At 47.6% G+C, this 15,444-nt stretch overlaps 1 protein-coding gene and 1 pseudogene across 1 annotated transcript in view; one reads left to right on the top strand and one right to left on the bottom strand.

Annotated features, from left to right (window-relative positions):
• Positions 1 to 8,300, top strand: part of agt (O-6-alkylguanine-DNA alkyltransferase) — a 41,546-nt gene extending 33,246 nt beyond the window's left edge. The window contains exons 6-11 of the mRNA XM_050176867.3: positions 81 to 177; positions 1,451 to 1,584; positions 3,213 to 3,260; positions 4,854 to 4,889; positions 6,930 to 7,092; positions 8,137 to 8,300. Of these exons, the coding sequence (XP_050032824.1) occupies positions 81 to 177; positions 1,451 to 1,584; positions 3,213 to 3,260; positions 4,854 to 4,889; positions 6,930 to 7,092; positions 8,137 to 8,153 (495 nt within the window). The 3' untranslated portion in view covers positions 8,154 to 8,300. The remainder of the gene's footprint in view (positions 1 to 80; positions 178 to 1,450; positions 1,585 to 3,212; positions 3,261 to 4,853; positions 4,890 to 6,929; positions 7,093 to 8,136) is intronic.
• Positions 8,301 to 10,418: 2,118 nt separating this feature from the next.
• Positions 10,419 to 11,389, bottom strand: LOC126529256 (ubiquitin-conjugating enzyme E2 Z pseudogene; annotated as a pseudogene).
• Between the last annotated feature and the right edge of the window lie 4,055 nt (positions 11,390 to 15,444).

The following is a 15,444-nucleotide window of genomic DNA, read 5'->3' as shown; positions in this document are numbered from 1 at the left end:
TCTTAATGTTTCGCTTTACTCTTCCTTCAATGCGATACATTGTTTTCTTTTATCACACACGTCGTGACTTCATTTTTCAGTGCCTCATTCAAGGAATCGTAAGGTATGGCTCTCCTGAAGGCATCATCAACGCACTGGCCCCTCTGCTACTTATTACCATCAACCGTGACATACCCAGTAAGCTTGTCACTTTGATCCTTTTTTTTAATGCATTGGCTCTCTGCAGTGCAAAATACTTCAGCAGAATGATCGTCAAAGCTAAACACTATCAGAGCCGGTCACGTTTGCTTGGCCACTGGAGTACCTGAATATCAGATCTCACGAAGGGGTATGAAATATCTCGGCTGTATAACCTTCACCCCGTTAAACAGCTCGACATTTCAGTAGCGAATGACATCCAGACGCTGTTTTTGCCACTAGGTGCAAGAATGTGTTTTCAGCTTGAGGACAGCCTCAACCGATCGGGTCGCTCAAGGGACACGAGGCCTTCCGTTAACGCTCCTTGCTTAAGAATGAAAACGAGCGGAAACTAATTGTAGATCACTATACTCAAACTGAAACCTTAGATGTAACTTATATATAACAGTCGCAGTTCGTCTGACGAGCACTACGACAGGGACGACGACGATGGCACGATGGCAATGCATAATGGCGTTAAAGATGATGACCATAACGACGATGGCATGATAGCGGTCATACAGTACGACGGTGACGATGATGGCCATGATGTTGGTGGCTCGATAACTATCATACATTACGACGTTAGTGATAGTACGTTGACGAAAATTGAACGACGTCTGTGATTGCACGACGACAACGGCACGGAGATGATGATAATAGTTTTAACGACGATGGCCATTATGACAGTGACAAGGAAAGCACAACTACGATGGTGGAACGATAACGATGATAGTACGAAGGTGGTAATCTCGCAACGATGACTGCGGCACCCCGACAGTGGTTGTTTGACGACGATAATCACACGACGACTGTGACTGCATAATGAAAACTACACAACGACAAATTATAAATTGTTAACGGCGATGGCCATCGCGATACCAACGACGAAGAGGGCGCGACGAGATGATAATGCCACAATAATGACGATAGCGCAAATATCATGATGGCCGATTGATGGTGGCTCGATGACAGTTACGGCACGACGACGACGTTTAGACGGAAACAGTGGCGCCATGGGCTTTCACTTTGGGAACCCGGGATCAAATCTTGGATGGGAACAAATAAAAATTTCGTTTTACCGGCGACCTTCCTAAAAAGGAAACCTGATGGCGGTAAACGTGACAACACATGCACACACCACGACATCCGGCTTCGTACACTTAGCATTTGTAGCTGGAAAAAAAAAAGTATCTACTTCGTCAAGAGCGCGAAAGAAAACAGCGAAGCTAGGACTAAGGCATTTGTTTTTGGTTTTGGCCAATTCTTTCAGCCGGCATCAACATTCCCATGTTGGGCAACATGAGCCTGTGCAACTCGAGCGGCTGCCTGAGCTTCTTCATCAGGAACGACTCCTGCGACGGCTCCATCAACATCGGTCTCCCTTCGATGGGCAACATCAGCTCGGTGCGTGTGTGCCTTGACACTTGCAGTCTAAGCATATAACGTTTTGGGGAAGTCGGCGAGGCGGAGGAAGTTTCGTGATAAGAAAAATGGCCGTCCGCACGAAATTAAGGCCCGAAGCTGCAAAGGAAATGCGTACGAGTCCCACAGACAGGAAGCTTACCTAGATTAGGAAGAAGAAGAAGAACGTAGACTTTATTCTCAAATTAATTGAGATTCGAGTCCGGCGTCTTTATAGTGGGTTCGGGCACCCGCCGCGGACGCGGTTCCGAGACCATGTCTCGAAGCGGCTTCCTCGGCTCGCTGGACGGCCCAGAGTTATGCTGTAAAGTTCGAGCTGAGCAGTGCGGTCTTCCAGCGCGAGCGGAGGCTGGCGGTGGAAGAGACGGAAGGGTCGGCTCTGCCCGACTTGTTTGTTAAGTGCTGACACTCCCATAACATGTTATTAAGTGTGGCAACTTTGCCACACGATGTGCATCTGTTTGTAGTGTACATGTCTGAATAAACGGCGTGTATGAGTCTGGGGTTTCTGTAATATTCCGTTTGTAATTGTCGGTAGTGTACTGCTTGCGTCCTGTTTAACCTAGCGTGAGGGAATGGGTATACTCGTCTTTGTAACTGGTAGTGTGTCGTGATGTCGTGGAACCTGGTCATACGATCCTCCATAAATAAATAAATAAATAAACAAATAAACAAATAAATAAATAAATAACCAGATTAGAACAAAAAAAGCTTCGCTTGATGAATTCATTTAGAGAGAGAGAAAAAGAGAAATGATTAACGAAAGTCAAAGAAATTAACCAAGACTGAGCCCGGTTGGTTACCTTGCATGGGGAAAAAGGGAAAGAGGAGGGAAACTTATTATTACTGAGCCGTACAGAGGTGTACACTTTTGATTTGGCGAAATGGTATCTTAAAAAGAAATGACAGCTTCACTGGAAGGTGGGGACCTGGTTTGGTCGAAAGTGGTCGAACGATGAAGCCAGCGTTACAGTAAAGAGATTCGTCTACGTCAGAGCGAAGACAAGCCCCCGTGTTCAAACGTAGGATAAATAAATAACTAACTAACTAACTAAATAAATAAATAAATCGATCGATCGATCGTTCGATCGATCACTTGATCGGTTTTATTTCAACAATGTCGTTGGGGGACACCCAAAGCTGCTCAAGGAAGCTTGAAGGCGCCTGAGGGCCTGTAAATACAGCAGCATTACAGTAAAATATATAAAAAAGTCATGGTTATGTCGTGCTTAACAGAGAAAAAAATACCACAATATTTCCGAGTTTTAAATGAAAGGAGAACAAGCAAGAAACATAATATACGATTGAACAGAATGTGGGCTCCAGTCTGAAACATTTCTTGCTCGGTCATTGTTGATTCACTTCACTTAGATGAAATAATCTTATTCTTCGATCTTGAATAGAGCGACGTTTATTGGGCGGAATGACAAATATTGTCACAATTAAATACTTTTGTTCAGCGAACTAACCTTACTGAAGCCTAATTGAACTTAACTGCTATGAAGACACCCATGCACTGACCATGCATCGATAAGATTTGACGTCGCAGCTGCTGTCTATTTCAAAGTTGATGCTCACGTATTAAGGAACGTTTCTTTGCTCAATTGCAGTGCGTCGGAGACACGGCCCAGATGTGCACCGCTGGATCCCCGACCACTGTAAGCTCGAGCTAATTCCACATACACACACATGCATATAATAAACCTACGGATACCTTCGAAGATTATGAAAGATAACAGTGTTAGCTTGGCTAAAATTTAACTAACGCTCCAGTTTTTTTCCTGTAGTGATGTATCGGTGTGAGTCGAGGACCATGCGGAAATATGTGAAAGACAGAAACTTTATTCATTCGAGCTGTGGTGCTTGTGTGCAGTCTCGAGGATTCCATGGTTGGCCAGACTAACCAATCTTTCCGTCTGAAGTGGAGATTAAACCCAAATGTTCCTTCGAAACAAAAGTCGCGAAACTGAAACTTTGTTCTTTCGTCGGTGTGATGAGGCATGTCGGTTCAATGGAACGTAACTTAATGATCTCCAAACACGGACAGTCGGAGAAAGCAAGGACGCCATGTGCGTTCGAGATTGTTAAAAATGGGTTCTTCAGGCCGCAAGGAAACGTCTCAGTGCGATTACTACGACTCAGGCAGATCTCAATGGCGTTCGTATGTTCACGGTCCACACCAAGAGTCGGAAGCGACTCAATGGTACGTAAATAACAGATGAAAGGACTTGATCGCGTTTCAAGCAAGCGTATTTCAGAAAGTACTGCTCGCACAAAAGAAAAACAAAGCAGAGAGAGAGCGAGAGAAAGATGCAAATGAGAGAACGGCAGGGAGGCTAACCAGCGTTAGGGCCTCTGGTTTGCTACCCTGCACTAGGGAAAGGGAAAGCAAAGCAGACCTGCCAGTTGCGCTGTTGCTAGAAAAGCACTCTCGACTGCGCTTGGCAAACTTGAGAATCGCCCCCTTGACGGAAGTGACAACCCTTGGACACTGTACTCCACATCGTGTTCCAGCGCAGGAGAATTTCAACGCATTGCTCTGCTGCTTGATGACGTGCGGACTGTGGGACAGATTTCAAGAGTCGTAGCGCGTTTCCTCGCGTTTGTTGTTTACGCATTTTGTTATTTTACTTTCTTGTCTCTTCTCTCGTTCTATCACCTTCCATTTTATATATATACCTCTCTTCCCGGCACAGGGCATCCTCCGTACGCGGACATTGACCTATTTGCAATGTCGAAAGTGTGATCCACCCGTTTGCATTAAATTTATGTTTCTCTTAAGCGTCCCTGTTATTTTCACAATAAAACGCAAACTTCGTAAATTCACTGTGCATGCGAAATTTTTTTTTAGAGCGAGCATGAACAGCAAAGTCTATTCAAAGTCTCAAAGCAACACTACACTAACTTTCCACCTCATTATCGACACTTTATCCTCTTTTTACTCGCGCTTCCCTTACCAATCCCGAGCCAGAAGTTTGGCTTAGGTCGACTCCGCAGCTATTGTATCATATTGGGAGTCTCCCTATTTTCTTAGGAGCTTACAGTGCTCTGTGAGGTGCTGTTGTTCATCCTTAACCGTTCCACGTTATTTACCGAGACATTGCGCGGCTTCAGTAATCTTCTTTTTTTTTTGTAATTTAGTTTGTAAAACGGACGCAGCGCGTAGTTCCCGAATTCCAGCGCTTTGCGCGAAGATGCGTCGAAGACTCGACGAATGCGTGTATACATTCATCGTTGTGTTCTTTTCGCAGACTAACATGGTCCAATCGACGGTGCAAGCCATTGTTGTAAGTATCACTCTCTTCTCACATTCCGGCGCTTCGTTAACGCTTCGATACTATCTCTCTCTCCCCTCCCCCTTCTTTTATCGGGACTCTCGAGTAACGTGACCTCCCACTGCTTGTGATGAAGTTTTAACTCTGGCTCAACCTCCCGCGCATGCGCACTTGACGCATGTAACCCACTAAATATCGAGCGCGAATGGTGCTTTATATCTGCAAGTGACAATTACTTGACATTGGGATACATCAGGCAGCGAGCATATGTACCGAACAGAATATTTACCGCGCATCAGTGCCGCTATTTGTCCAAGATGCTCAATTTCTCTCTGTGCGATGTGACAGTTGTGGTGTCGTATGGTTTGGCATGGTTCCTGCTTATATAGGGAGCGGGAGGAGGAGAGGTATAGTCGAGTGTCAAGTAACCGAGTGTTGCGTATAGCCCAGGTGCTTATGATGTCAGCCTCTACCGTTCGTGTTCCGTCGGATCTTGCACTGGTACCATGTTTCGCAAGTTTGGCTACGAAATTGGCCCGCCTAACAGCACGAGTGACACTTGAGACGCAGGAATTTATACTCTAACTGGGTCGCCGCCGCTAGACTAATGTGGCTTTGCCTCGCTCAAAGTACACTACTTGCCTATCAGTAGGCTAGTCTTGACGTCAGTCAGCAGACGCGGCAAGAAACCTTGAAGCTAGCTTTTCTGGCAACCAACGATTGTCCGAAGTTATGTAGGTCAGTGCATGGTCAAAGTGATGCGTTGTTCTTACAATAACGCAGCAGTTACGCTCGCAACGATCATTTTAAGAAAGCGTTGTTTGTCGCCTTCAGGAAATTATGCATTACCTAGGTGCCAGGTTTGCAGTGTCAATAAGGGCGCCGGCGGGACTCTGTATAATGCACTTGGGCTGGGTTAGGTTTGGTTATGTTGAGTTAGGTTACGTTAAGCTTTTCTAGATTAGGTTGGGTTGCGTTAGGTACAGGCAGGGTCGGATTAAGCTTGGTTTGAAGCCACATGCTGGGGCCATATAAATAGTTATAGTTTTCGAAATGGTGATTCCAAAATTTCCGTACGTTGCCGGCTCCGCGTACGCATCAAGCCAAACAAGGTTCAAGACCCAAAACCGCACCCCGACTCGCCAGCTCTGCCCAAAGCTGCGAAAGCCGTGTTTCACGTCGGCCAACAAGAAACGAAAACTGGTTACATCTTAGGGGCCCTGGACACTGTGGGAGGTTCCTCCCACACTGCTCTCGTCATTCAAATATTATTAATAAAGATGTTTTACTCTCTGGATACGTGCCTTGGGTGGGAGAAGGCCTCTTCCATTGTACACCGCTAACCCGTCTGTGATCACTCCTCTGAACCGGCGTCGCGTACTCATTGACTGGCGGCAGTGACAATGGCCGAAACACGCGGCCGGTTTTCGCTGCTGATTGGCTCGCGGGACACGTGAATTTGGCCGCACAGCGCAGAGTTCTTGTGGCGAAGACGAAGCAGACCGCAATGCCAGAGCGACATCTGGAGCCCGGGATTGTCATTACTTTTTAAGGCGAAATTCTTAGGTGGCTCTTTGCGCAGTGACCTTGGGCGAAACACGGCAGGTGCAAGAAGTGGTACAAAAACCCATGTGACCTTCTCCAAGCGAGCGGCGTGTTGCATCGCTCGCTCGGAGGTTTTGCGTCGCTGACGTCACCAGGCGGCGGCGGCGGTTGCGGCGACAGTCGACAGCGAAGGAACAGAGATGGCGATGGAGGACGCTCCCCCGGGACCTATCGGATTGCGTGGTTCGACTAGTGTTACCCATTTGTAACACTTATCGCAAGCATGCTGCACCTATACGAAGCGCATTAGGTGCTCACGTGCGTCGTCGAGGAGGTCGACCTAAAAGCGCCACACGTGTACTTCACACTGCGGCTCGTTATGTCTTGCAAGAAGTCTGGTCCCCTATTGCATAACTTAGTGCATTACCAAGTGTGCAGCAGGCTTTCGCTTTCAAGTGTCACAGAGAATGTAACATGCTGCCGAACTTTTTTCCCTTTTCACCGCAGTGCATCCTGACTCAGCTGCCCGCCAACCAGTTCCTCACGGTGATCAGAAGCACCACGTGCAACTTGATCAAGGCGGTCAACTCGGCCGTCCAGGGCAACTCAATGCTTCAGCTGGCATTTATGGGCTTCAGCGCCGCTCTGAGCGCTTCTACCGGCGTATTTTGTGAGTGCCACTCACGTTTCACCGGAACAGTCTTTTTACATATGAGTATTGCTGCGATAGGGGCTCTTACAGGAGTGGAAGCTTGATCGATTGGTGGCATGGGCACAGAAAGAGCACAGCGCGGTATAGATAGAGACGCAACTTTTCTTTCTTTGTTTCTTTCTTTCTATTTGTGTGTGTGTGTGTCACCGTCTTCCGTTCCGTGCTCATTTGAAGGCACGGGGAATATGTCAGGGAAGATGTCGTCATAAGTAATTATAGGTGAAATTGATGTACTGCTGGATACAGCGATTACATAATAAGTATGTGCATTTAACGGGCCTATAGTGTCGATTGCGTTGCAATAGCCTGTGGGATGTAAAAACGACGCCATGAAATTTCAATCAAATTGAGCTGGTGTTGTTGCTGCCTATCCAACATATCACTTTCCGTCGCGCAGTCCTCGTTGTCAGACCACCTCTTCTGCATCGGCCTCACTGTATGGTGAAGAAAATCAATACTTTGCTCAACCGGCAATTCGCATTTCGGAGAGGGACGCACTAAACAATGTGCTATCGCAACGCTTATGCGATTGGTGATTCGGGCGGAATTTTTGTGCGTCACCTAATCACTGAGATTCGCGACTTCTGTGCATGTATCTCGAAGGTTGCAGTTGGCAATAGTGCATCGTACGAGAACGACGCTGTGAGTGTTGCAGATAACTTTTTCGCCCGATAGGTGGGGTCTAACTCCGTGTCCCAGCGACGTTCCCGACAAGTTGGAGAAACCAATCTCGAAGGCTGAGATAATTTTCTGACTGCAGGCGCCGGAAGTAATCGTAGAGCCGAAAACGCGTCATAGACGCCACGTTTTTTCACACCGCCTGTTCTTGGCCTATCTCCCTCAGCGGGTATGCGCCATATACGAGGATCGTCATTATCATCTAATTGTTCCTTATGAAATGGCGGTACATGCTGTGAGAACTTGCTGCTAACGCAATGAGTTCAGACCCACAAAACGTGTCTGAAGTCTGCTTATTTCTTTTTTACTCTTTTTTCCATACAGGTCCTCTGTCTGGCTGAGGAAGATGAATGCAATCGAACACCATCGCAAGACAAGATTTGTGCAGCGTTTCCAGCAATTAATCCGTCCTTTCTCTTGTATCCCAGAACAACAACAAAAAGTGCTTGGCTTAAGGTCAATAAAAAGTGGCAATATCAAACGAAGAACTCCGGTATCGAGAATTTCTTTGCATGCCCAGAGGATAGGGCGGCATCTGCACCAAAAGGATGTCAATTATCTTATGGCGACTTTGGGTGGTCAATTCGGAGCGCTCCAGAGTTAGTAATCTTTTCGCGGGTTGTCGAAAAAAAAAGCAGCTCCGACTACATGCGCGGTTGGTTATTTAGTTTACACGAAGCGGAACACGCTCTAGATCGCAGATGATGAAGGCATTACCAAGCTAAACGTACAGCCGCTCGCCAGAGCAATCGAACGCCGGAAGAGGAAACACGTCAACGCTTTTTTTATTGCCCCGAAGAACCCCCCACTATACCATGGAGGAAGGAAAAGTTAGGAGAGAACATTACGTCACGCGGCCAGCCTTGGCAAGCTGACTTTCCGTGAAGCTAGTCCCTTTGAACAGCGGCGGCCTAACACGTGACCTCTTGCGTCGGGATCATGGAACAAGAATCGAGATTTGCAGAGACGTTTGGCTCCCCGTAACTCGCCAGCTCGTGAAATCGGTGATGTTTGTGTAACGCCGCGGAGCAAGCGAACGAGAAAGGCGACTGGGCCTCCGTGCTCGCTCCTGCTTGCGTGCAAATTTCGTCTGCGCATTTAATCAGCACTGTGGGCAACGACAGCGCAGAAATTTGAGGATAAAAATCGTTAAGCGGCCTTCATACTCTTTAAACTAACAACTTGAACTGAAAGTCTGACACGCCCACATGCCTGAAATTGCGCTGCTGAAGTGTTTGTTATTAATGGATAACGAAAACAATTGTGAAGAACCAACCCCGCTCACTATTCAAGAATACGTTGAGCATGCATTGGGAGGTGGTTATTTGTGGCACTATGTTGCACTCTGTCATGGGTTGTGCCCCCCTTACCACCGTGCCTTACCAGTACGCGGGAGCCAACCGGTACTTCGAGCGCCACTTCCTCAAGCACCGTGTTCGGAACACCGTACAGCGCCTAGCTGCTACCGCCGCTGATCACAGAGGCTGCAACCAGAGGCGCAGCGTCTCGACGACCGCCTCTCAGAGCGCTAGCTGTCACGAGGGAAGAACGCGAGAACGCCCTCCTTACCACCGTGCCACCATGCGGTACCGAATGGTACTAGCCTGTCAGCGGTACCACCATACTGTACCATGGCGCTGTTGCGAGCTGTCGCGCGGGCTTTATCTTGAAGGCGATCTGCTTTGGGGGCACAGTCTAAGGTGGGCCGACGGCTCGTAGTTTTGCATTCGCTGTGTTCTCACCGCTCAGTCTGCGTTGAAGCCGATAGACAGCACGAAGGTCACTTCGCTCTCTGCGGCTGCGACTATTCCTCATGACAGCGTTCTCATCACAGCGAGTGAACGCGGTTATCGAGTGTGAAGTGTTCGTGTTTGTCTGTGCGCGCTGACACCATGCTAGGTAATTTAGAAAGTAAGCGAATGTTTAAAACGGGGCCTTCTACTCCGGTGGCTGCTGCGTATGACGCGGCCGCGCGAGCCCTGTCTTGAACACGATCTGCGATGCGGACAGTGTAGACGTCTAGGCGCACCGAGGGCCGATAGCGTTGTGTGCGTTGTGTGCGCTTAGCGTTGTGTGACCCATACGCTTGCGCGTCATCCGTGTTCACGAAGTGAAACACGACTAATTTTTTTCAGTCTGTGCGCACTTGTTCGGCTGTTCTGTCGTGGCTCTTCGAGCGGGAACACTAAAACCACGTGATCGCCCTTTGACGCGCGATCACGTGTTGGGCCGACAGGTTTGGCTTCAGTCGCATTGCGTGATGATCCTCCTAACTTTTTCCTTCCTCCATGCCCACTCCCGCTGCAGCAGACACCATAACAGAAGCTGCTGCAGCCACGTGACCGGAACTTCGTTAGATATCGGCCGTGCTCCGAGGCAGAAGTTGTTGAGAACGCCTCCGAACTGGAGAGCACAAGCCGATGTGTTCCGAGTGCCCGATTTATACCACCCGCATGTAACGCACTCATCGCCAGAGCACTCCGGAGCGCTCAAAAACGGCCAGCCGAACGCATCACTATAGTTAAGCAGAGAGGTCACTGCTTGAAACTCAGCCAGTGACAGTTCCTGAGGGCTGTACCATGGAACAAGGAAACGAATCCATGGGAGGAACAAGAAACAAGGACAGCTTTATTCAACAGAAGGGCGCTGGAGGCTAGTGAAGACCGTTCATTGAGACTTTCCGTTAAAGAAGCCAGCTTCGCTGACCTTCAAGGCCCGGTCGTACAAGCTCTGCAATCGCGTCAGCAGCCTGTCGTACTGGTAGGCCACCGTGCGGCCTCCGAACGGGTCCGTCCCCACGGAGCCCGCGCGCGCCTGCTGGAGCCTGACCGTTTCCACGTGCAAGTCGTACAACTCCGGGAAGGTCCTGAGCACGAATTTCCTCAGCTCCGGCGGGTACGACGAGCCGGCGTCCAGGCACGCCTCGACCTCGCCGCACACGGCCACCCTCAGCGTCTCGTGGAGCAGGAAGTCGTTGTAGGCGCGAGACTCTTCTTCCGCTCTGCCCCTGACCAGCGCCGGTTCGTTGCGGAAGGGTTCCTCGGTCATCAGCGACTGGATGGCTATCAGCACCGTCCTTATGCTGTGAACCGACGGCTTCCAGGCGGGTCCGGGCCACGTCCCCAGGAGACTCAGGCAGATCATGCCGTCTTCGTTCAGGTTCGGCCCGAACCGGACACGTCCGCCGTCGGTGGTCATAAGCCTGATGCGAGGGGGCTCGGCCGGGAAATCCGCGGGGCACTTCAGCAGGAACCGGAAGAAGCCGCCTTCGTAAGGCGTGCAGGGAGGTCCCAGCAAGAGGACGTGGATGCGGGTGACGTCGTTCTCGTCGGGGGTGACGACGAATCCCGGGACCGGCCGGGCGTAGATGTCTAGGATGTCGTGCCTAGTCTTGCGCAGGCACCGAGGTGACGGTGGTTGTTGGTCCTTCGCTTCACGAGACGTCGGGTCCCAGAAGTTGAGGTTCGGCGCGAACGGGACTTCGGCGGTTCTACTTGCGCCCTCTTCGCGAACGTAGGCCATGGTTTTTCTCTGCGGCGACCCTGTGTCGAGGATCTCGCGATGAGCTCGTGCTCCTTGTCGTGTCTCCCAAATACTGGCTCATACCCACTACGGGGAAATTGACCACGAAGCAGCCGCATTCAAGTACGTTTATTATGATTAAATCAAAAACTTAGTTTGCATGGCTGAGCGCGTGGCTTAAAGAAACATAATTTAGAACTTAGAAAAGAAAAAGACTTTTTGAGATAAAAAAGAAAAAGAATTTTGTAAAAAAGAATTTTTGGATAAAATAATGTAACATGAAGAAGTGGAATAACAGGAATAATTAATTATTTTAGAAATTCAGCAAGGTAATCTTTTTGTGTCTCCAATAAAATTGTAAACTGCGAGAAAGGTATCCGTCAGAGTATCCCTGTGGCTGTTCCCAGTGAAGTCGCCCCGAAAGACAGAATGGTTGGCGAGGTTAGCGATAGTCCAAGTTGTCTGAATGAAATTGCGAAGATTTTTCTGTGTCCTAAATATAGGAGGCACGAGAGAGAAAAAAAGAGCTCAGTAGATTCAGGTGTACTGCAAAAAAGAACACAGAGGGGACTCAGCGAGACCAGACGTGTGAAAGTAAAATTTAGAGGCGGAATACCACACCTCAGTTTTGTAAAGGAAACTTCCAACGGGCTTGAAGCACAGCAATTATTATTCCACGGGAAACAAAGAGGGTGGAATTCAGAGGACGGCGTTAGAATTTACTCATAATTTTGCGATATAGAGCAATTTCTGTATCTGGCCGCGGTTACATAAGCTGATGTCGGCGAAGCAGATATGACAGGACGATTGAGGGATGCTCGTGCGAGTGAATCAGTCATTTCATTCAAATGCAACTCACGATGTCCCGGTACCCAATGCAAGTATACTTTCCCTAAGTACGGATGAACGATTGAACAAAACGCTCGCAGAATTCTTGAATTTGAAGATGCAGTAAGTGATGTGCATACAAACCCCGAGTCGGTCACAATAACAGCTAATGAGTCATCTCGGGAAAGCTTTCCTAATGTTAATACAATCGCTAATAATTCTACTTGAAATAGGGGGTGGGAAGTCGGGAAGCCGAAGAGAGTAAGAGCATTGAAGTGATTCAGAGAAGATACGGCCCCACTCCTGCCGTACAGAGAAACGTCAGTTTCTATTATGTCGTCAGTAGCTTGCTGGCTTGTGTGGGCTTGTAATATATTAATTAAATGTCTGCTAGGCACTAGTTTTGCATGATTTGGAAACATGTCCTCGAACTCAATTTTGAAGTCTGGTAAGGTATCGTTCGAGCGGCAAACTTGACGTAAGGACCCATTGGTTTGTTGTAACTGTGCTTGCACTAATATTAGATGCGGGCTGTGTTCTCGCTACCACGACGTGTAAAAAAAACTCAGACGATTCAGTGATAAAAATATATTGTTTACATATTTCACAAAAATCACAATTTCTTTAGAAATGCCTGAACCTGTAAGCATGCGGAATGTGCATTCAAGAGTGGGTATATGAGCTGCCTGGAATAATATAGTGCCGGCAACAAATCTAGGTATCCAGAGGCATAAGCGTAGAACATCTTCTAAAAGTAGGAGAGGTTTAATTTTATAGGCGGGACCATGGGAAAATAATACGCAGCCGAATTCTAATATGGGCCGAACATACATATTATATATCATCAGTGAAGTATCCCAGCGTAGTCCAGAGCGACGGTGACTGAGCCGGCGGAGCACATCAACAGCACATTCTGCCTTTGTTATTATATGTTCAAAGTGACTGCGCCAGGCGAGCTTGGTATCGTATATAACACCAAGGTACTTGACTGAGTCAACTTGAATGAATTCCTGGCGGTATCGGAGAGATATATGCACCTGTTCAGTTAATGGAAAGACTGGTGCAGGACTTATACTAACATTTAACGACACGAATAACTCATCTAGCCATGTCTCAAGCCTCCTAAGTATGTCCGCAACGACTGGCGTAGTGAGTGTATATTAGTTGCGGAGGTAAAAAAAAAAGAAAGCGAGACCGTCTGCATAAATATAAACGCGTGCTTGCCGAGACAAAGGAATTGTACTCAGCAAGATGTTAAATAGAAGAAAAAACGGCACCTTGTGGTACACGTATTGTCTGCTTGTATTTAGACGTCGAAAGACCGCGTGGGAAATTCGGGAAATTCGTAGACTGAAGTTTATCGAACACAATAAGTTGTTGTACAGCGTCGTATGCTTCTGCTACATCTAGCGTCGACAAAGCTGGGTACTCTCGTTGGCGGCGAGCAAGTTTAATGCGTCTCTCTAGATCTGTATGGGCGCACCATATTGAATGCCAGGGACGAAATGCAATCTGACAAGGACTGGGAAGTGTATCGTCCTGCATAAAATTTGTCACGCGACCATAAAGAACCGTTTCCGTTAATTTTGCGACATTGGAAGTAAGATAAATTGGTCGTATATTGTCTAGGTCAAATCCAGCTGCTCTTTTTCTTCAACAGTGGAATACCTTTAGCTACCCTCCATTCTTTCGAAACCCACCAAAGTTTAAGAGAAAAAAGATTACTACATTTAGTAGATCCTGAGGCGCATAATCAAACAAAACCTTAACATTCCTGTTGTAATTCCAGCTAGACCTGGGGCTCACGCCGGTAATTAATTATGTCCTAGCCACTCGCATGTGACGTCATGGAGCGCGTTACTTTCTTTATCTTCTTCATCATAACGTTCGAGCTAAAACAGCTCCGAGGAAGACGGTGAAGCTGTTTGTTTTGTTTGTCGTTTCTTTGCGAAATTTTGCAATTCAATACGTGGGATTGGCCAGTGATTTGGGTGGGGAAGGAAGAGTGAAGAATATGAAACATAATTTTGAATAAAATTTGTTGAAAGAAGATGAATGGAACTATTCAATTAAGAGTAAGGGGATCGACACGAAATTTTCGAAAATAAGAAATACATATTACAGTAAAGAAGAAATGAAAAAGACGAAAAAGAAAAAAATGCTCACAATTGTCCGTATCTCACAAAAAAAATATCAAAATTGTTTCACGACGGTGAAGTTCCGACAGTGCGGCCGACCCATCGACCAAGGTCTACAGACACAGTCCACTTAGGGCGTCCACTAAGAAAAGAAAATTCGGCAGAGCCCACCTCCCGATGACTGTCGGTGTTAGTGTGATTACCTTTCAAGCAGTGCAGCGACGCATCGTATTGCTGAATACTCTTTTATTTAGAATATTTAGCGGTCGTTTTGAGACTTTCCTTACTTTGGCTATGTGCAACGCACGCTTCATCCGTGATCGACCCACTTTGCGACGACACTGGCTCGCCAGGGTCGGCCATGATCGTGGCGGCACGACGACTGTACGACGACGAAGAAGAAGGAATGACGTCGATAGAACGACGGAGACGACCGCATTACGACAATGGTATGATGACTACGGCGTGAAGAGAGTCTGATGACACAGCTGGAATGACTTCGACGGCATCACGATCGCGGACACATGCCTAGGGGCCCAAGAAATTTCCTATGCTACTTCCTATCGGCATATGCTTTTCCCCAGGCGATGTTTTCCTTAGCAGGAAAAAACGATTAACGACAGGCACCGACAAAAATATAGATAGACACTGGAAAGTGTGTCAAGCATCCCAAGAGCCCAAATCGCATTAATAATAGCTTCATCTTTTAAATGGCCTATTTCAATATGCGCGAAGTATGCAGTGAGGAACGGGCAACAGGTGACAAACAATTGGAGGCGCGAATCGGGCGTCGTTCGGCGTTTTCATTCAGCGTTTTCATCAAAAAAAGAAAAACTATCAAAAACCCCACGATAGCTTCGCTCTCTAAGTGACGTCACCCGGAGAGCGAAGCCATGGTGGGCTTTTTGCTAGTTTTTTAAGGAGAACGCGAGTTGCGAAACTTTTTGATGCACACGTGGAAATAGCCCATTATAGATTGAGCGTGTTTGTTAGTATGTAGCAGTATCCATACAAAGGTAAATGATGACGTAGTCAACCTTCTAGAGGTATACTTATAAAGGTATAGCAGAGTAAGAGCTTATGAATACTGCAGTGGCGTATAGCAGGACACCCGCAGAAGCATTGACGACGTTAAGGGCAACGA

The sequence above is a fragment of the Dermacentor andersoni genome, chromosome 8, assembly GCF_023375885.2.
Source record: "Dermacentor andersoni chromosome 8, qqDerAnde1_hic_scaffold, whole genome shotgun sequence".
Classification (NCBI taxonomy): Eukaryota; Metazoa; Arthropoda; class Arachnida; order Ixodida; family Ixodidae; genus Dermacentor; species Dermacentor andersoni.
The sequence above is the reverse complement of the archived record's forward strand: the minus strand, read 5'-3'. Positions and strand labels throughout refer to the sequence as shown.